The 23011-nt window shown below is 37.3% G+C and overlaps 1 protein-coding gene and 1 non-coding gene across 7 annotated transcripts in view; both read right to left on the bottom strand.

Annotated features, from left to right (window-relative positions):
- Window positions 1-23011, bottom strand: part of LOC138709285 (proline-rich protein 5-like) — a 150832-nt gene that overhangs the window by 36496 nt on the left and 91325 nt on the right. For 2 of the 6 annotated variants that reach the window (XM_069839941.1, XM_069839942.1), the window contains exons 2-3: window positions 15399-15771; window positions 5449-5724 (exon numbers count right to left, since the gene is read on the bottom strand). In XM_069839941.1, the coding sequence (XP_069696042.1) occupies window positions 5449-5724; window positions 15399-15771 (649 nt within the window). Of the gene's footprint in view, window positions 1-5448; window positions 5725-15398; window positions 15901-23011 lie in introns of all 6 variants that reach the window. The other 4 variants (XM_069839943.1, XM_069839944.1, XM_069839946.1 and 1 more) reach the window with 3 other exon arrangements.
- Window positions 4658-4729, bottom strand: TRNAY-AUA (transfer RNA tyrosine (anticodon AUA)). The gene has a single exon. It is a non-coding gene; the product is annotated as a tRNA-Tyr (tRNA).

Raw genomic sequence — 23011 nt, forward strand, 5'->3', positions numbered from 1 at the left:
GCTGTAACACGATAATGCACGCCCACGCTTCGCTAACATGACTAAAGCAAAGCAGCTATCCAGGAGCTTGGATGGGAAGTGATTCCACATCCCCCATATTTTTCCGATCTTGCCCTCTAAGATTTCCAACTCCGTTTTCTATCCAAAAATCGTTCCTCTGATAACGAAGATGCTTTACAAACTTGATTTGACGATTTCTTTAAGTTCAAATTGGCAGATTTCTTCAGACGAGGAAACGAGAAACTACCCCAGCGTTGGCAGAGAGTCATAGATAATGTAGGAGGATAATATGTTATTGATTAGCTAATTTCTGTCTTCTATTCATCTCAAAAACTTTTGCCACACCAAAAAAAATCCTACGAACCTTTGCATCAACCAATAGGCCTATATGATGGTAAGTAAGATATTTTAAACTCATTAAAATTCCCATGTACCCTACCGAATGACATTTCCAGAAACTGAACTGATGTTTTTTGTGAAAACTGAAGCTTAATTCTTTAGGCCTACCATATGTGCAAAAAATATAAGTTATCAGAAGAGGAAGAGTTAGTTGCGGATATCCCTTGCGTTTTGTGACCACACGTTCCGGTTTACAACTCTTTGCTCCACTATTATGCTGGACGATAATCACAAGGTCGAAGTGTTTGACATCTGTTATAATTCTACATGTAGACTGGGAAACTGACAGTGTGTGGAGCCTTCAATCTAGAGCAGCCGTGGCGAAAATGCGACTCACGAGAACATTGTGGCTCGCAGTGCATTTCCCTTGCTTCCTACCTACAAACCCCACCCTCTCACTCACTGGAGTCAAACTCCGTTCCATTTGTATTTGTCTCTGACCTGCGAGTGACGTATCGTCGCAATGTCTCTCTCGAAACCATGTACCTCTATAAAAACGAAAGTTTCAAGTAGGATGGGAGGATGCATTTTTTTTCTGACAATATGATGAGAATATTAAATGTATGATTTGTCCACAAGTATTACTAGGAAAACGGTTGTATAACATAAAACGGCATTATAAGTTACTACATGTTACTGATGAAACATTAAAAGGCTAAGTGTTGTTATTATTGTTATTATTATTATTATTATTATTATTATTATTATTATTATTATTATTATTATTATTATTATTATCATCATCATCATCATCATCATCATCATCATCATCATCATCTCTGTACGTCGATCTTTTTTCAGTAGATGTACGAATAATGTGGTTAGATCTTCAATTTAAACTCACAGATTTACAATGTGATATTAAATGAAAGCTAGATGTAAGGACTTGACAAATGTTGAACTTTTCAAATCTTTGCCAAAAAATAAATATTTGAAGCTTCCTTCTTTCGCTTGCTCTGTTGAAGCCATGTCCGCTACAACTTGCGTTTGTGAAAAATTATTTTCAACAATGAAAATAGTAAAAACCAAATTTAGATCACGACTGACAGACAAACACCTTCGTGATCAACTACGACTGGCAGTAAGTGACATAATTCCTGATTTCGAAACTCTGTCGCAGAGACATTCTGAAGACAATTAATTTTGGTTGTGATAGTGTGTCCTATGTTTTCTTGTTAATTTCTTTCTTCGTTACTCGTACTAATCATTAGTTTGTAGCCTTGTACTGTATATAATTTTATTTAAGTGCTTGACGTAAGGAAAATGAAAAACCGTTAATAAGTCAGACAATTGCTTCATTTCCCCTTCGGGTGGCCGCCTCCCTCCATAGGTGCTATGCACGTTGCAGCTTACACAGTGGCTCGGCGCAAGATGGCATTTTCGCCACGGCTGATCTAGAGCAACACGTTTCACGGAACGCCGAGTTCCGAGATTGACGGGTCCAACCTGTTTGATATTTTGGAACGAATGGCTCCAGGCACGATGGAAGACCGACTGTCTTTGGGGCGATTTCAGCGTTTCTCAGTTTCGTAATGTTTGGCGCTTGCGTAGTAGCAATCTCTAATTTTTTTCATAACATCTAGTCGTGTCATCTCTCTCCCCTTCTCTCGTTCAGCTCATAATGAAGAGATTATCAACGAAAAAGTTGATTATTTACTTACTTTATCGAGTTACATTGACAGCATCCATGTTGATGGAACTTGAAGAGTGAGTACCGTAACAAATTTAAAAAAGAAGCGGTCTATGAGAAGTTGCTTGAGCTCAACAATATTGTTTACGATAATACAGATGATAACAGTGCGATGCAAACTGGACAGTTCAAATAAAAAGGTAAACAAATTAATAAAGGAGTAGAAAAAATATCAGAGGTGCCTTTCGAAAGAAATGGAATAAGATGGCGTCAGAGGGTTTAGGGATGATGTTCTCCAAGGGCTGTGCCGAAATTGCAGTTGTAAATTTGAAGTCCTCTAACGATCTCCCTGTCGCCAGGTGGCGAAGTGTCGCTATGATCTTTTCCTCAGGCCAGATTTTCTCGTGTGAGTGTCCTTTTTGGCTATTGCCGGATCTGGTATTGCAAGGAGCCTTTGTAATGAATCTGAGCTCATATGGATATAATTTTTGAAGTCGTTCTTGGCTGTGGTTTAAATCTAACGCAGCCAATCTTTACTCCATATGTATTCGTATTTTCGTTGGACGATGATGATCTTGCTCTTCCTATGAAAAACAATAGCAGCAGTAACTGCAAGCATTCTGGAAACCCTGATGAAGTGCGACAGTGGAACGACGGTTCTGGATTCAATATGTGTGGCTTTATCTATTATCTATTATTCTCTCTTCAGGGGGGGCACGGACTGGGACTGTCCTCGCACGCAGGCCGCTCAGGTGGGCCCATTCTACTACCCGGGATGGAAGGTGTGCATGCCCTAAAGCCCTCCACTCGCAGATCTCGCTGCTCGTCGCCTCCGAGCTCCCATGCAGTCTACATGATCCCATTACAATTCCGCGTAGACCCCACCGCGGTCCTTCAACCATAGTTCCACGAATTACCATGAGCCCGATGGAGAGCCCGCGGTGCGTAGCGCTACCACCAACAACGGTGACCACATATCCACGAGGTTCAAGTCCAACGGCATCCCGAACCGATTATAGTTCGGAGCAAGCCCGAAACCTAGGAAAGAAACGGAGATGATGATGAAAGAAGAGAAGGGAAGTGTCCACACCTGTGGAGTAACGGTCAGCGCGTCTGGCCGTGAAACCAGGTGTCCCGGGTTCGAATTCCGGTCGGAGCAAGTTACCTGGTTGAGGTTTCTTTCCGGGGTTTTCCCTTAACCCAATACGAGCAAATGCTGGGTAACTTTCGGTAGTGGACCCCGGACTCATTTCACTGGCATTGTCACCTTAATTTCATTCAGACGCTAAATAACCTAGATGTTGATACAGCGTCGTAAAATAACCCAATAAAATAAATACAAAAGAGAAGGGAAGTATAATTATGATGACGAAATGAGTCCGAGGCCCAACGTTGAAAGTTATCCAGCAATTCTACTTCGATTGGTTGAGAGAATACCCCGGAAATAACCTCAACCAGGTAACTTGCCCCAACCAGAATTTCAACCCAGGCCCGATCGTTTCACGGTCAGATGTGCTAACCGTTACTCCACAGCGGTGGACACTGTGTGTGTGGATAAATCGCTTCGCTCCACCTTCAGTCTGGAATGGATGCTTCGGGACCGACGCGCCTTGCATAATGCAAAACAGACTGACTTCACGACTTAAATGAGAAAAGAAATGCTGATGTACGAAAAGCACTAGAACAAAACGTGAACAAAACTTGAACTGCAGTGATTACATGCGACAGACAGCCTATGAAGTAAGAAGACGGAGGAAAGGTAGTTGGCATGAAACCTACAACCAGTGGTGGTTCCTGTACTAACATCTTGAGCAATCCCGCGGATAAAAATCTCAAGCTTTGCTGTATCAGCAGGCTAATGTGACTGCTGTCATCAAGAGCCAGTGAATAATATATGATTTTTTTGCTTCTTATTTTAACCTTTCTCTTGAATATAATCAGGAATTTTCTAAATTCTTCTCTCGATACTTGGTCGAGAAATTCGTAGTTTTTCAAAATTAAAAAATTCTTATGGACAAGTTATTTAAGCTATTTTAATCATTACTCTTTTGAGAAATTCTGCTCTATTAAAAGGCTTTAGAGCACGAGATATTTCAAACACCATTAGTTAGCTGATTTCCTTACATTTATTTATGTCATCTTTCTCTTCCTGGCTATGATGTAAGACATGTCAATTCCTGGCGTTTAACAGTTCCCTGGCACACAATATTGAATCAGTTTTTCTACAATATTATTATTAAATGAATAACCAATAAATACTTACCCTCATCTAAAGATTAAGAATATTAAAATTGAGATAAAGCTAATAATTTTACCCTTCTAGGGAGAAGATCTAAAAATATCAATATTCATGTACGTACAGAAGAATTATAGGAACACATACTTAGTGGCCAGTAGTTGTAATAATAATAATAATAATAATAATAATAATAATAATAATAATAATAATAATAATACATTATTCAGCGTGGAAATTAATGTTTCTATAAGTACTCCTAATTGAACCGTTGAGTAAAATAAACATATTACATTCTATATATTATTATAATGTACCGAAGTACATATATTTCCATGCAGATATTCTGCGTCATCATACGAAGAAAGAGTAATGGAAAGGAGAAAAATTCTCTCCGGCGCCGGGATTTGAACCCGGGTTTTCAGCTCTATGTGCTGACGCTTTATCCACTAAGCCACACCGGATTCCACCCCGGCGTTGGAAGAATCGTCTCAGTTTTAAGTTCCAACTCTTGGGTTCCCTCTAGTGGCCGCCCTCTGCACTACGTCATAGATATCTATGAACCTAGGACCGAAGTCCACACATGTGCTGAGGTGCACTCGTAATGAGTGACTAGTTGGCCGGGATCCGACGGAATAAGCGCCGTCTTAAATCACGAAGTGATTTACGCATATCGTATATATTATTATAATGTACCGAAGTACATATGATATTTCCATGCAGATATTCTGCGTCATCATACGAAGAAAGAGTAATGGAACGGAGAAAAATTCTCTCCGGCACCGGGATTTGAACCCTGGTTTTCAGCTCTACGTGCTGACGCTTTATCCACTAAGCCACACCGGATTCCGGATTTTCTCCGCGCCGGAGAGAATTTTTCTCCGTTCCATTACTCTTTCTTCGTATATTACATTCTGTCCGACAGAACAACAAAAAAGTTCTCCTCATTCTTTACGAAACCACTTCTTACTGCTTGTAGACACAGAGTTTGTAGAGCGAATTGACACCGCCACTGCTTGCCTTCAGTACGTGAATGAAACACACAGCAATGTACAGGAAACTCCTTGTACCCGTTTCAATGTCTGTGATTACACGATGTAATCACGGCAGCCGCTTTGGTCACCGCTGCTCTAGAAGTAGGAGAACTAGAAACTATCAATAAATACAGTGGAGACACACACACCTTAACCTGAATGAAGATTGCCTCGAGCGTTGGGAGGGCGTGACAGTAGAAGTGCGTCCATGTGGCTGCGAGGCGCGCTCCCAGGTCGGCGTCGCCGCGTTCCACCTCCTCGAGCAGCAGACAAGCGGCGCCGGGCAGCAGAGTATTCTGGTAGTACTCGAAGATGAAGGCGCCCGCCTGCGAACGTAGTAGCACGCGGATGTCGTTGTGTAGGGTCGTCAGTTGGCCGCGAGTCAGCAAGGGCGCCGCCGGGCCCTTGCGCGGGGCGGACTCGATCTGCAACACAAGCTGCATTTGTAATTCCATAATCATTAATAAAGAAATAGTAGACTATGTCAATTACAAGCAATCAGAATTTGGTCGGCGCAGATTTTCGAATTTTGATGGACTGAAACGATTTATTTACATTATTTATCTTCATCTTCTTTCAGCTTAAGTAGGTATCTGGTCGCAGAAGACGCGATTATCATGTTAAAAACTTGTTTTTGTGTATTTTGCACGTATGCCTATGTAGAATAAATACAGGGACATCATTTTATTTTTACTTCAATTTTTATTCTACCTGAGTTTTTTAATGTACTTCACTCCCACCCCTTCTAGTAATGAAGTTCAACCGTCCTCCACACAGATGCAAGACCGCATATACAATCATAGTAGCCTTACGGACATAGTAAACATTATGTTCCAAAAATATGTTCGCGTTTTCCAGTGACGAAAGAGCTTTCAATATTGAATCATTTTCGCACAGGTATTGTCGTCCATTTGCTTACGTCGTATCCCGGTGTCCCTCACCAGCTTTTATTCGCCAGCTAGTGGCTGGGCTGACTTAGCTCTTTTCTGAGAACATTAATTTCTGTTAGGAATTGGACGTCTACGTAATATTATACAACTGTTTAAAATAACTTAAATAAAAGGGCCTCGTTAAATGATTAACTGCCACGTGATTTCCTCCCTCTCTACGATCCTACGACATAACCACTTGGACCGACAGTAGATAGTATGTCTGAGTAATTTTATCTTTTCGGATCGGGCAGAAGTGAAGATTGAATTTACAGCACGTAAGGTCTCTTTTATAGAGTAGGTACAGAATTATTTCGACATGAGTTACTCGTACGAAGGATGAAACTGGTAATTGGAATTAGGTACAATAGTCTATAGTGCGATAATATGCACATTAGAACTGAAGCCTGTATCGAAATGAACGGCCACCATTTTCAAAAATGTGTTTAAATATCCATATTATGATTATTTTTCAATTTAACTTCATTCTCTATATTGTACGCTAATGTGCTGTATACAGTATAATATACACTGCATAATGAATACGTCCACATGGACAGCTCAGTTCGTAATAAAAACGCTCATTGTTAATACTGTACTGTATTTTGAGTAAACAAAAACCTAATAAATATATCAAACTCAAAAGCGCGATATTTCCTAGTTTACGTAAATGGATGAACCACTTTTCTTCCCTCCTATACCTAGTAAAATTATTTGTTTGTATATTACGCCAGTATCATCGAACTCCAGTCGTGGAAGGAGGTAGCAAACGGCGTTGATCCAGAGGTATAGTCAAGTTAATATTAGAAATGTTAGTAAAAATAAAATGATGTCCCTGTATATATAATAGGATGAAAAATTATGTTATACAATGTAGGAAAAAAAATGAATGAATAATTTGGAGGACATAAAAGAGTAGAAGTAAAGAGAAGCGGGGACTATACAGATTAAATAAAAAATATAGGGGCAAACTTTAAATGCGAGTTCCTCACACCAAAAAAGGAAAAAGAGTAATATTAACATTTAACCGGAAGTGTCTGGTTTATTCCAATACAAAGACACATAGCCATACTTCAATTCAAACGGATTACATTTACAATGACACATTAACAACGTACTTGTACAAATTGTTTTCAGCTTAGAATTCATAGCAAATGTTCAAAATGTCTTCCGTCTGCTTCTACGCACGCATGAACACGTCGGTTCATTGATAGTCACACCCTTTCGAAGACTCCAGGACGGTTTCGAATGGTTTCACTGGCGTCTACAGTACGTTGATGAAGTATCTCTGCATTCTGAATGTCCTTTGCATAAACTAGAGCTGTTTAGTGTCCCCACAGATAAAAGTCCACAGGATTGAAGTCAGGTGAACGTGTAGCTCATGCCATCTTTTATGGAATAACTCATAAACCACGTATTTCCGGACATATGTTTATATGATTTTTTTTATTGTTTTGGTGTGAGAAACTCGCATTCAAAGTTTGTCCCTGTATTTTTATATAGAATAGTAAGAGTAGATAAAATATAAACGAGAAGGATTAGAAAACTTGGAATAAGTAAAAGAAGAAATAGTAGTGAATTTTGCACATATAAGCAATCTAGTGAAAAGACTCCAACATAAACTACATCAAGTTAAACATCTCTTACAGGGTTCATCACTTCTGCCACTACACTTGAAAAGCTATAATTTATCATTGAACAGACTTATATGAATATATGGATGTGGCATATGGGGATCTGTATCAAATTCTCAAATCAGAAGAATTCAGACGACACAGAATCCGGTCTTTCGACTCATTGCGGATGCACCCGAACACATCTACATTATTAACATACACAATTTGAATGTGCCTGCTGTTGAATCGAACCTTCGTAGCTTCTACATACGACTCCACCGCTCGTTGGTTAACCATTCAAATAACCTGCTTAATACTATCCCTGGACAACTTTCACCGTCTCTCAAATTACAGAGATTAAAAGAAAGACATTTAGATTTCGTTACGTAAAGTTTAACAACACATTTTTCTTACTATTGTCAGGGGACAGTTATAGGACTGCAAACTGTTTATATGTTTTTTGTGTGTGTGTCTGTAGCACAGTGTTTATAACTTTAAGCTGTTATTGTATTATACAACATTGTATAATAAAGTTTTCTTTAATTAAGAGAAGCTGAATTAAAGTGAAATAATATGAAAGGAGAAAAGGAAGGATTATAATTCGCGGGTGCTCGTGTAAAGGGGGTTAAGTCAAATTGTAAGGTATGTAAACTTCTCTCCTTTGGTACTGAACAAAACCCCTTTGTCACAAAATACGGAGTACTGTAACTGCGTTATGGATGGAAGATTGATTTAACCCCTTTAAAACAAAAAAAGTAATTGTGGAGACTTGAAATCTGTATTTATCCCAATTTAGCGAAATCATACTTAACCCTCTTTATACGAGCACCCGCAAATTATGATGAAGAAAATGAGAATAGTTAAGAGAAGAGAAATTAATAAAATGAGGGGAAAAGAAAAGCAGAAAAATAATATTGAAAAGAAAGTAATATAGAAAACGAAAAAAGCGAAAAGTTGAAATAAGAACTAGAATATAGTGAAATGGAGAGAATAAGTAGAAGAAGGTGAGAAGTAGAATAAATTAAAGACGAAGAAGAGAAAACTACGAAGGCGAAAATTAGAAAGATAAACATTGGAGGAGGAAAGCAGAATAAGGTACAGATGGAGAGAAGACTGAGATGATAAAATTAATGGGAAGTGGGAGAGAAGTAGAATAATGTGAAGATGGAGAGTAGATAGATTAAGGAGAACAAGATCAGTAAGTAATAAAAAGAAGTACAGAGATAAAATGAGATGGCAATGGGGAGGGAATATAAGGAAAGAATATGTAAAAATAATGGAAAAAATTGGAGAAAGATAATGAGATAGAGAAGCAGAGAAGCTACAATGAGGGAAACAAGATGAGAAAAATAATGGAAAAAAGAGGGAAGACAATGAGGTGGAGATGGAGGGAAAGTAGAATAAGGTGAAGATGGAGAGTAGGTAGATTAAGGAGAACAAGATCAGTAAACAAATAAAAAAGACGTACAGAGATAAAATGAGATGGCAATGGAGAGAGAATATAAGGAAAGTATATGTAAAAATAATGGAAAAATTTGGAGAAAGATAATGAGATAGAGAAGCAGAGAAGCTAGAATGAGGGAAACAAAATGAGAAAAATAATGGAAAAAAGAGAGAAGACAATGAGGTGGAGATGGAGAAAAGGTAGAATAAGGGAAACAAGATGAGAAAAGTAATGGAAAAAAGAAGAGGAAGACAATGAGGTGGAGATGGAGATAAGGTAGAATAAGGAAAACAAGATGAGAAAAGTAATGGAAAAAAGAAGAGGAAGACAATGAGGTGGAGATGGAGATAAGGTAGAATAAGGAAAACAAGATAAGAAAAGTAATGGAAAAAAGAAGAGGAAGACAATGAGGTGGAGATGGAGATAAGGTAGAATAAGGAAAACAAGATGAGAAAAGTAATGGAAAAAAGAAGAGGGAGACAATGAGTTGGAGATTGAGAGAAGGTAGGACGAGGAAAACAAGATGAGAAAAATAATGGAAAAAAGAAGAGAAAGACAATGAGGTCGAGATTGAGAAAAGGTAAAACGAAGAAAACAAGATGAGAAAAATAATGGAAAAAAAGAAGAGGAAGACAATGAGTTGGAAGTTGAGAGACGGTAGACTGAGGTAAACAAGATGAGAAAAGTAATGGAAAAAAGAAGAGGAAGACAATGAGTTGGAGGTTGAGAGACGGTAGAATGAGGTAAACAAGATGAGAAAAATAATGGAAAAAAGAAGAGGAAGACAATGAGGTGGAGATGGAGAGAAGGTAGAACGAGGTAAACAAGATGAGAAAAATAATGGAAAAAAGAAGAGGAAGACAATGAGGTGCAGATGGAGAGAAGGTAGAACGAGGTAAACAAGATGAGAAAAATAATGGAAAAAAGAAGAGGAAGACAATGAGGTGAAGATTGAGAGAAGGTAGAACGAGATAAACAAGATGAGAAAAATAATAGAAAAAAGAAGAGGAAGACAATGAGGTGGAGATTGAGAGAAGGTAGAACGAGGTAAACAGGATGAGAAAAATAATGGAAAAAAGAAGAGGAAGACAATGAGGTGGAGATTGAGAGAAGGTAGAACGAGGTAAACAGGATGAGAAAAATAATGGAAAAAAGAAGAGGAAGACAATGAGGTGGAGATTGAGAGAAGGTAGAACGAGGTAAACAGGATGAGAAAAATAATGGAAAAAAGAAGAGGAAGACAATGAGGTGGAGATTGAGAGAAGGTAGAACGAGGTAAACAGGATGAGAAAAATAATGGAAAAAAGAAGAGGAAGACAATGAGGTGGAGATTGAGAGAAGGTAGAACGAGGTAAACAAGATGAGAAAAATAATGGAAAAAAGAAGAGGAAGACAATGAGGTGGAGATTGAGAGAAGGTAGAATGAGGTAAACAAGATGAGAAAAATAATGGAAAAAAGAAGAGGAAGACAATGAGGTGGAGATGGAGAGAAGGTAGAACGAGGTAAACAAGATGAGAAACATAATGGAAAAAAGAAGAGGAAGACAATGAGGTGCAGATGGAGAGAAGGTAGAACGAGGTAAACAAGATGAGAAAAATAATGGAAAAAAGAAGAGGAAGACAATGAGGTGGAGATTGAGAGAAGGTAGAACGAGGTAAACAGGATGAGAAAAATAATGGAAAAAAGAAGAGGAAGACAATGAGGTGGAGATGGAGATAAGGTAGAATAAGGAAAAAAAGATGAGAAGATCGACAATTGGTAGAATGAGAGGGAACAATATCTGAAATGATTAATTAAGTTAGAAAACACATGGTATTAGACTGAGAAGGATGAGAAGTAAGATGGGAAGAAAAAATAGAATAGGAATGAGAAGAATAATAGAAGAGGAGAGAAATGTACTATAAAACTGAAGAAGAAGAAGAAGAAGAAGAAGAAGAAGATGATGAAGAAGAAGATATAGGGGAGAGTCGGGTAGTATCGAACATCGGGTAATATCGGACAGTGAGTTTCTTTCATCTACCACACGATGATAGCACCTGATTGACATGGTTACGTTTCTGTGATGTCGCATAGAGAAACGTAACCATGTCATTCAGGTACTACCATATGGTGGTAGATGAAAAAAACGCACTGTCCGATACTACCCGATGTCCGATACTACCCGACTCTGCATAGTAAGGAGGAGAGGAAAGGAACGCTAGCACAGTATAAGGGAATGAAGTAGGATTGTAAGAAGTGAAGAAATAAGTAGAGAGAGAAAATGAATGGAAATGAAAGCAACGAGGAGAAGATAGACTGGTAGGAGTGGAATAAGAAAGTGTAGAATACAGAAAGCAGAAAGATGAATGTTGGATGTAATAATGAGGGATAGGAAATGTCGAATAAAGAAGAGAGTTCAAGGAGAGAAAAGTTAGAAGTAAAACAAAAAAAATAAAATAAAATAAAAGAAGAAGCAATAATGTGTAGGTAGGGCTGTATAAGGAGGAAGCATTCTGTTAGAATGCTGTTTCTGAATTATTTTGAAGTAGGAACAACACTACTACAAAGTTGTGCTGTAAATCAACTGCTTGCTTCTAATCACACTGAAAGCATCGTTTGAGGATGTACTGCTGTTTCAACACTGATTTATGTATTTACAAGCTCTCTTAGAGGCAGCAGGGCAATATAATTACTTTTTCAGAGCGCACTTCAACACACATTGAAAGGTGAATGTCTACTCGCACAACACAGAGCACGCTTGCAGATAACTGTGGCTTATTTGAAGATAATTTCGTGCTGTCACTTCTACGGCAAGAAGCGTTTATCTCATCATCATCATCATCATCATCATCATCATCATCATCATCATCATCATCACTACCTGTCCTGCTCACAGGGTTTGAGACCAATAGCACATTTCATCCTCACTCCTATGAAGACTGTAGTTGCAAGGACACTCACTGTTTTAGATAACATAAGGCAAGGAAAACGCGCCAACTTCCCTTCCGGAAATCAAACGCCGCTCTGCTAGATTTGTAGCCGGAAACGAAGCCACTTGAAAATGAGTGAACTTGAAGTGATACATTTAAATCATTATCATATACATTCTTCTTAATTCAGCGATAATGTTCTTTAATTACCCTCCTCAGTCCTGTTGTAGCGTATACTATACATAATTATATTTTAATTTTTTTGCAGTATCTTGGATACTTTTGAATTTTTGAATAATTAAATTTGATAGAAATGAAGAGTATCACTTTTGAAACATTTCTATACCAGATTTATAAGTTAAAATTAAAATTTTGGGGCACCAAGAGTCAAAATTGCCCCAAAATTTGATTTTCTGTGAAGACATGATTTGGGATTTTTGGAACCCCAGAATGATTATATATATATATATATTTTTTTAAATTTAAAAACAAATATAAATTCGGGACTGAAGAGGTTAAATACATTGCAGGAAATTTCATTCTTAAACGAATGAAAGAATTTCGCATAGTCCAAATGGAATTTTTGGTAGGGCCTATATGGAAATATTTTATCAGAATATCTAGTCCTTCTTGTCAAGATCATTATCATCATAATCATCATGAAACATCATAAAATTGAATATATTATATTAGGCAATGGGTCTGTTCACAGGACGAGTAGCGTATTTTCGACCGCTTAATTTGTATTTAGGCCTATTTTTAGCATTCTATCTTCAGGGGTTCTCACTATATGATTGTGCCATTTGTTTATTTGGTAATAATATATTTGCTTTGATCTCTGTTGTGTAAGTATTTCATGTTTCAGATTCACGTAAGAAAACATGCACAGTTAAAATACCGGTACCGTAAATCATATCCGTACTTTATTGCTCATAATCTCTCAAAAGGAGCCTAAATAAACGTATCTCTGTATGATCTATAATGTAAAACAGGCAAAACCATACTAAATAGGTCCTAAATGCATGTTAAAAATAGGAGGAAAAAGGAGACAGAATAGTAAATAGGACGTATATTTGTTTTCAGTCTAAACGATTAAACTGAAAATGGCAAATTCTTCAATATAGTCTGTTGTGACTAGTGTGAGATTCAAAGTTTGGTCAGAGCCTTAAGCAGTGTTTTTGAAGTAAACTTTTTAGGATGGTATTCATAGACATTTCGCAGCACGCGCTACGAGCGTACTAAGCTAGCCCCGGCTATCCACTGGTTACTAGTACAAAATTCAAATCATGTCCTATGGCTAACACTGGTTTATGAATACGAAAAACGCTGATAACCCACCGAAAACCCGCGCTAAAAATGTCTATGAATACGGCCCTTAGGGTTTTTTGTATACCTAATTTAACAATAGAATCTAAACGTGGTAAAAATTTAACAACAAACCTAGATTGATGATGCACAAAGCAACTACTGTAATAGATTTATATAAAGGTTATTAATTTTTGGCCCTACAGAATTCTGTTATGTTTATTATTTGTTAATGACGGAGAAAAATTCGCTCCGGCGCCGGGGATCGAACCCAGGACCCCCAGTTCGACTCATTGGGTGCTCTAGCACTGAGTTACACAGAGGCTCAATCCACAGCCCCGGATTGAATCTTTCTCCTTCCCCCCCCCTTCTGGCCTTACTCCATGTTTGACTTATATTGTCATCATACAAGGAGCACACTCACCTAAGTGACTTCTACGGCCGGGATTCCACAGTTTGTTTGCACTGTTAGACGAATAATTTATGTGAAGATTATTAATTTTTTGATCCTACAGAATTCTCTGTTATTGTTATTTGTGGTAGAGCACCCAGAGCGTAGAACTGGAGGTCCTGGGTTCGATCCCCGGTATCAGAGTGAATTTTTCTCCGTCATTAATAAATAATAACCATAATTCTGTAGGACCAAAAAATTCATAATCTTTACATAAATTATTCGTCTAACAGTACAAACAAACTGTGAAGTCCCGGCCGCACACGTCACTCATATGAGTGCGCTTCTTGTAGGATAACATAAGTCGAACATGGAGTACTAAGGTCACAAAAAGGGGAGGGAAACATAAACAAAGGAGAAAGATTCGATCCGGTGCTGTGGATTGAGCTTCGGAGTAGCTCAGTGGTAGAGCACTCAGTGTGTAGAACTGGGGATCCTGGGTTCGATCCCCGGTGCCGGAGCGAATTTTTCTCCGTCATTAACAAATATTGTAATAGAGTTGTCTGGCAAAGTAAATTTTGCTACAGTGTCTCCAAGATCATGTTATAGATTTGCCGCTAGTAGATTCATTTTGCACTAGAACTTCCAGTCAATCGTTTAGATTTCCCAGGTTCAAATCATGGTTGATCCACCCTGAATTTATGGCTTGTGTTGGGCAAGCCTATGGTCCAGGCAACATAGTTGTTTTCTCGGAGTGCTTCAGCTCCCTTATGACATCTCAACAAGCCACCAGCGTGTCTCAGTCGGTTAAAGTGCTTGCCTGCTGGTCTGCAGTTGCACTCGGGCGCATGTTCGATTCCCGCTTGGGCTGATTGCCTGGTTGGGTTTTTTCCTAGGGTTTCCCCAACCGTAAGGTGAATGCCAGGTAATCTATGGCGAATCTTCGGCCTCATCTCGCCAAATATCATCTCGCTATCACCAATCTCATCGATGCTAAATAACCTAGTAGTTGATACAGCGTCGTTAAATAACCAACTATAATAAAAGTGAGCTCTCAACAATTTTATTCTCCATTATAATCACTGATTATGGGTGCAATGCAGACACACCGCCTATGGTGCACTCTGGATAATCTCTAACAAAATAAATTGTCTACGCTTCTCGATACTAGCGACATGTATGAACTACGCTCGTAGGTTCGGGGCGAATAACGGCAAGTTAAGGGCCCTGCAATTGTACAAAAAAAAAAAAAAGGACAGCGTATTCGCTATTCCTTGCTGCCGTTTATAGGCCTAAAACTACTTTATTCGTCGATTTAAAATCTAATAATCAGTATATGTATGCCTAGTGCCTAGTATATAAGAGTATTAAGTGAAGGTACATTCAAAATAGAAACAGTGAGTAAGTAAATATATCGTACCTAGAAATATAATTAGAAATATAAACAGTAAACCAAGGCATATTCAAAATGTAAATAGCAATGAAGCACACAGATGTGACGTACCTTGTAGTGGAAGACCTCGTGCACCGCTGCCCGGAGTCGAATCCATTCTTGCCGAAAGCGTGTGTCCCAGCTGGCGGCGAAGCGCGCTTCCGCCCCTGGTGAAGACGAGTCTGGGCCTGCGGGTACGGCCGTGGAGGCGGCTTCAACTAGACGAGTAAGAGAGAACCGGAACATGGGGTCCACAGTTCGAAGACTGAACTGCACCTCCCCGCGTGACACTGTGAACGTGGGGAGCCGCTTTAAACGTCCCAGTGGGCCCTCCGCCATTTTGTCACGTCTTGTTTCGTCGGTCTTCATTTGTAACCACATCGCCACAGTCATGTAACGCGTCCTGACATTGTGCAGGGTCCTGTCCTCGTGGTACGATTCCTCTCTGTCAAGAACACCCGCGTCCTAGACTAGCTTGTCCGTCCATGTTATCATATACACTACAATACCAGTGACTAAATCTTTCTCGATTAATCTCTATTCAACTCCATCAAGCTGGCAAAGTATGGTGTCCCTATAATTTGCGATAATAATAATAATAATAATAATAATAATAATAATAATAATATATTATAACAGCAATAACGGATGGATTCATAACCAAACTTCCTCGAAATTCAATATCTATATTTGAGTTTCTATGCTCAATAAACGGTATTCAGATTCCACTTTTTTATATATTAAGGGGAACCTCCACTAAAAAACATGAAAATTAAAAAATATATATTTGCTATTACACGTCTTTAGAATGTATATTTCCATACCCCAAATGAATTTAGTTCAATTCTGATTACAAATATGTTTCAAAATGTTTTTAAATTGAGGCTGTAAGGGGGGTATGGCATTTAAAGAGCTGTAAAATGTATGTTTCATCAAATTTAATCTATTTTACAAATTTCTGATTACAAATCTTGTAACTTTTGTTCTAAAGTTGGCTCCCTGAAGTTACTAGATGAATGTAGCGGAGGAGAATTTTAATAGGCATGTGTTACATAAATATTGATTTAACTTTAAAATCCATTTTTATGTAAGTTTATTTTTTTTATTCATCACCAACTTTTTATGCCAAATATTAATCAATCTGGGTGAAATTTTTACTAAAAGTATATGTAAGGTAGCTGTAAGTTTCTATGCATTTACTTTGTAAGAAATGCTGCTAGTTTATTTTATTAAGTTTTTTTAAATGAATTATAGAACAAATAACATATTTAAAAATTTCAAAACTTTTCTTGAAAGTGAATAAATGAGGTATTTCATCAAAAGAATATATAGAAATATTTTTTTATTTCTTGTGAATGTAACAAAACAAAAAGGAAACTTAAACATTGAGATCTTCTACTAAAAACTTGGGTTTGAAAATACTTCTAAAAGAAAAGAATAAAATAAAAAAATCAAAAGCCAAAAATATCTGGGAGTTCAAAATTTGGATTTTGTTGGTCCTTTTCATACTAAATATGCTCTCAAAATTTGGTTGAAAAGAAGATTAGGAAAAAAAGGTTTTATTGGTGAAATGGGTGAAATTTCTGTTTTCTACATATTGTAGAGGTAATGTGAAGGTACTGCAATACAAGCCATGAGGTACAAGGGGACATGGAGGTAGAGTTTTTGCATTCTTTGTCCTTCGCACTAAGATGAGATTGTGTGATCGGCACCACACATTGACTGCCTTTTTACTCCCTTAAAATGCTCGCTATTCAATTTGATAGGGGGCTGAGTAAACTTCGGGGCCGCTCCGGAAGTTTTGTCACGAGAAAATCCCGTCACTACCCGACATCGAACCCCGGACCTTTCAATCCGTAGCCAGCTGCTCTATCAACTGAGCTACCCGGCTGCTACATTTTTAAATCTAGAGACTTAATCTGTTGTATAAAGATACCTCGCAGCAAAAAATCACATGGATGTCAGGTCGCATGATCTGCGTGGCCATTCTCTTATACTACGACGACCAATTCATTCATGGAATTGTTGGTTCAAGAATCCCTCATTCCTACACCAAAATGAGATAGTGCTCCATCCTGTTCAATCCTCCATTTGTTCAAGTTATGACATCTGTATATGTGTATAAATATGAATATTGGGGAAAGCTACTTTTGACCCATCTTGTATAATGGGCAGTCTATTTTGCAACGAAATTATTATTATTATCCTTGTAGGCCTAATTTACTTGTGTATACAGACACAGGAAAAGTAGAGAAAAAGTCTATTAAAAAAGCAGCGACTTTGCCCTAATGTGACAGTTCATTTTTTCGAAGTTTTTGCCGTCAGCTGTCTCAGAGGACGACGGTGCAGCATGCGTTGCTGAACGCGTCAAGCAGCGCTGGAGAAGGAAAGATTTTATCTTGGTACTAATGATGTGGTTTACTGCAGCATTCCTTCACACACTTCAAAGCGTGCCCATGACAATGAACATTTCAGAGTACGAACAGTATGAGATCGTAATCGTTTCGTGTGTGTTTACTTTCCTACTGCACAAAAGTATCTTGCAAATAGCGTTTCCAGTTATAAACTCAGAGAACCCAAGTTCGATTTCCATCAAGACAGTGGACATTTGTATGTCTTTCAAAGGATTGGTTGTGTGTTCCATGCAATGCTGAATTCAGATCTTAACCCCGTGGGGGGATTTGTACTATAGGCCTATTTATACTATCCTGGAGGCGGTGGAACCAATATCAAAATAAACAATAATTCAGATTTTACCTAACATCAGAGGCGGACTATGTGAAATGGAACATAGAAAATTGGAATCTGTTAATTAAATAAATGGAACTTTCAGTCGTTTATATATATTTTTTCGCAATTAATTTTCAATAATTTTTCAGAAAAGTCTATGATATACAATACAAAGATTAATTGTTTTCAGTCAATGACTTTACTTTATATATGTGTAAGGTACAAGTCCTTATATTACATAATTTAATACTGTATTAACGTTTTCGTCGGTCATGCCGACATCATCAGATACAATTTTTATACTGCAATATCATCCCTTAAATAAATACATGTGCCCTTGTAATCAAAAATACAACATACATTGATAAGCATAAAAATATTAAAATCAACATGGTTTGGGAACATCATTATTTCAATAGTAAGCATCTCTTCACATAATATTTTACACGAATTCCTTCAGTTTTAGATTTTTACATAGTGAAGACTTGCAAATTTTCTTTATATGTATTGTAATCACACATTTGTGTTTTTAACTAATTGACAATAAGGGCATATTTACATGAGAAAAGAAATATTGATGTTCCCAAACCATGTTGATTTTAATATGTTTTAAGCTTATCAACGTACATTGTACTTTTGATTACAAGGCTACATGTATTTATTTAAGGGATGATATTGCAGTATAAAAATTGTATCTGATGTTGTCGGCATGACCGACGAAAACGTTAATACAGCATTAAATTATGTAATATAAGGACTTGTACCTTACACACATATAAAGTAAAGTCATTGACTGAAAACAATTAATCTTTGTATCGTTTACATTTTGTTTCAATATCTGAATGTTAATAGAGGCATTAACTTAAATGTTAATATTGTTAAGTAAAACATAAGTATAAATAGGTAACTACCCTTCTATGTAAAATTGTCATATAAATCCAGTGTCAAGGCCCTTTTGTGTAAATTATACTTCTTAATTAGAAAGTCTGAAATCTCCAGAAGGGCGCATTCTGAAATCCGGGGGTAGATATTCTCCCTCCCTGCCGCCCCCTGAATTCATTACTAGTTCCATGTCCTTTGTTTTTCTTTGCACTATAAAAAGTATTTTACGACACTAAAAAAAAAAGACTAAGGAGTCCCGCTGCTTATCATTGTGCAATGAGTGATGATTTCATAATCCTCAAAAGACTGAGGAGAGCACAGATAAATAGATGCAAACCCTAAGACTGATTGCTATTTATTATTATTATTATTATTATTATTATTATTATTATTATTATTATTATTATGTCCATTTTCAGGGCCCTTAACTTGCCTTTATTCGCCCCGACTCTACGAGCGTCGATCTTATTATTATTATTATTATTATTATTACTATTATTATTATTATTATTATTATTATTATTATTATTTAATGATGACAAGCCCTTGTCAGACTGGGTGGCTCAGTCAGAAGGGTACTGGCCTTCTGTGCCCGAGGTTGCGGGTTCGATCCCGGCCCGAGTCGATGGCATTTAAGTGTGCTTAAATGCGACAGGATCATGTTAGTAGATTTACTGGTATGTAAAAGTACTCCTGCGGGACAAAATTCCGGCATACCGGAGACACTGATATAACCTCGGCAGTTGCGAGCGTCGATAAATGAAATATAATTTAAAAAATGAGAAATCCTTGTCATTATTCGCTCTGACTCTACGAGGGTGGCTAATAGATGTCGCTAGTATCGAGAAGCGTTGACTACTTAGTTCGCCAGACACTCTGCATAGTGCAGCACAGGCGCTGAGTCTACAGTATACTCCTAATGAATGATAGTGATTTATGATGACAATCATGGAGAATTAATTATGTTTTCACAGGGGAATTAGAGTATCCGAAGAATACCCCTGTGTTACCAAGGCCACGGGTCTGCCTAATACAATTTATAAATTGAGGATGGATCGACCGAAATTTGAACTCGGGTCCCCATGCTTAGGTGCCCCAGCACGCTACCATTGATCCACCGTGGCGTTTATTATTATTATTATTATTATTATTATTATTATTATTATTATTATGGATTTTATTATTTGTCCCGCGCATTAGCTGCGTGTTCTAGGGTGTCACCACTCTTTAGTATATACAGTCACGAAGCTTGAGTTTGTGAGGATACCAGGAACAATAGACTGTACAGGTGCTATTTCGCATTGTCTGTAATTCCAGTGGTTAGCAACTATATATGGATGCATATTTACTACATATTGAGCTTCGTGACTATATATACTAGGCTGCGGCGTCATGATGTGGTCTGAAACCTTGGTTTTTGTGAACTTTCGCATGGGTCGGTTCAGAAAAACCAAGGCTTCGCAGTACGGAATGAGCGTTGCGTTCTTTACGAAGATCTTAGTTTCGAATTTGGTTAAAAAAAACTCCATTTTTACTCGTGAATAATGTTTGCCTTCAAATATTTCTGCTAAAAAAATAGGTAATTGAGCTAGCTTGTGAAAGTGGCCTTAATACATTTTTTAGAACATATTTGCCAGAATTTTTCAATTCAGACTAAAAGGAGTACTCATCACTTGCTACATATACAGTACAAGTATTTTTGCCTTTCACGACAACATAGTTATGTGAAAGTAGTCTTTCTCCTTTAGAGTTCTTTAAGAACAAGTATAAAATTGGAATACCTGAATGTATTTATTCATACTGCAAATGGGTAAATACCCGGTGGCAGTGGTAACTAATTACACTCAATAATGGCAATTAATATAAATTCCAGTTAATAATAATAATAATAATAATAATAATAATATTAACAAGGAGCATCCTAAATTAAATGAAGCACGTTCACTTAAAATAACATTTAAAGTAAACCTAATTTGTATCTCAACCTTAAGTTCGAACTTAAACAATGATAATTATGTTCATATATTATATGCACACGTACCTTTCAGCACTACACTCATTTCGCTGTCAACTCACTCACTGCACTGGAACTACGACACATTTCAGTGACACCATTCTGATTTCAGATACATTTCACTGACACTATTCTGATTTCACTAACACTTCAAAAACATCTCCTGTACAAATACTTTTCACTACCACTATAAACTATAAAACTTTACTGACACAAACACACTTTACTCACACAACACACTTCACTGGCACAACACACTTCTTCACTGATACAGCACTTGAAATAACAAAACATCAATTACATCCTTATTATTTCGTAGAATCGTACTTACTACATTAACCTCAAAATCGCTAGCCTAGACCCTATTGCAAGCTATTTTAGCACATTTGCTATAACTCATATCCTTTCACTGTAAATCAATCTCTTTTCTCTGCCACTATTACTCTCAGAATTTGTTTGAAGGTCACTGCACTTTCACTACACCACACTGCACACCCAATATAAATCACTGGAGATTCACTATGTTTCTCTGTTTACTCACTATAGTTGTAAAACAACAAAATAGTGTGCATAATATACTACCGTCTGAATAATCTTGAATAATTTCGAGGGAAAAATTGTTCCGGAGCCGGGTATCGAACCCGGGACCTTTGGTTTAACGTACCAACGCTCTACCACTGAGCTACTCGGGAACTCTAACCGACACAGATCCAATTTTTCCCTCTATATCCACAGACCTCAAAGTGGGCTGACAACCGTCAAGCAACCAACTTCGAGTGCACACTAACTCCGTGTGACTTAAATTGTGGCTTTCTGTTAACCAGTGGCGTATACTGGTTAAAGGGTTTGGGCTACCGCTGACCCTATTATTACAAAAAAATATATCTAACAATTACTTTAATTTTAATTACTATGGTAAAACTAATAATACAAAATTATTACATTATGTTATATTATAAACTTTTTCTTTTGTAATTTCCTTGGGCTACCGCCGGTAGCCCGCAAAATACGCCCCTGCTGTTAACGAACAGTGACGTGTATTATGCAAATCAAGATTTCAGGTATAACTCCCTGTAAAGTTGATTTGAATAATTCAATAATTATTCAAATCAACTTTACAGGGAGTTATACCTGAAATCTTGATTTGCATACTACCGTCTATTAGTAAAGTACTTAAGCCTATTTTTAAATACATTTTTGGTTATTGGTCTGAGATTAAATCTTTCCAACACTCTTCCTGACTTAAAAAATTTAGTGTTATGAAAACAAGGTCATGCTTCTCATTAAGAACATGCTTTGTAAAAGTAATGAATCTAATTACGAATGTACCTTTAAATTCATAGTGGTTTTTAAATTTATTCTAGTAGGCCTAGATGTGAGTTGAGTGTTCAGTACATCGAGTTAGTGGTACTTTGAGAAATATTTTTTTGAGAACCCCTGCTCTATTGTGATAATTTTAATAGCGTGAGACACAAAACGGGAGAGATCCTCACCTAGATTAAGATATGCCTACCCAACTGCACCTCCAATTTTCCATCACTTTTTAACGAAGGTTATAAACGTCTCAGTTATCTAGTTCGATGGAATTTCATGCTGGCGATATAGCCATTAGGAAAAAATTCAACCATGTAATCAGCGTAACCGAGATTCGAACCCAGTATTGAACACAGACTCGAAGCACGAATCTCCCTCGATATTTGCTAAACTACACCGTTGGTCTTCCAATTTAAGAATGGCCATCGAATTTTATAGATATATTCTTCGAATAGTTCAACAAGGTTATAACTCAAAGTTGAATTGTAGCAAAGCAAATTGCTCGAAAAATGTTAGAATTTGTTAGGCTTCGGAACATATCATAGGCTTTATTCAACTACCGCGCATGTTATGATCATAATTTGAGAATCCATAATAATCTAGAGATGAAAACATACTCTGATGACTTGACTGCATTGAACTACATTATTATATTTCATGGTTCTTTTCACCATTTTACGGTTCTCTGTGACGTCATACCGCCAGCACGACCAGATGTAAACAAATTTAATAACCTATCTTTCTA

This window comes from Periplaneta americana, chromosome 11 (assembly GCF_040183065.1).
Source record: "Periplaneta americana isolate PAMFEO1 chromosome 11, P.americana_PAMFEO1_priV1, whole genome shotgun sequence".
Lineage (NCBI taxonomy): Eukaryota > Metazoa > Arthropoda > Insecta > Blattodea > Blattidae > Periplaneta > Periplaneta americana.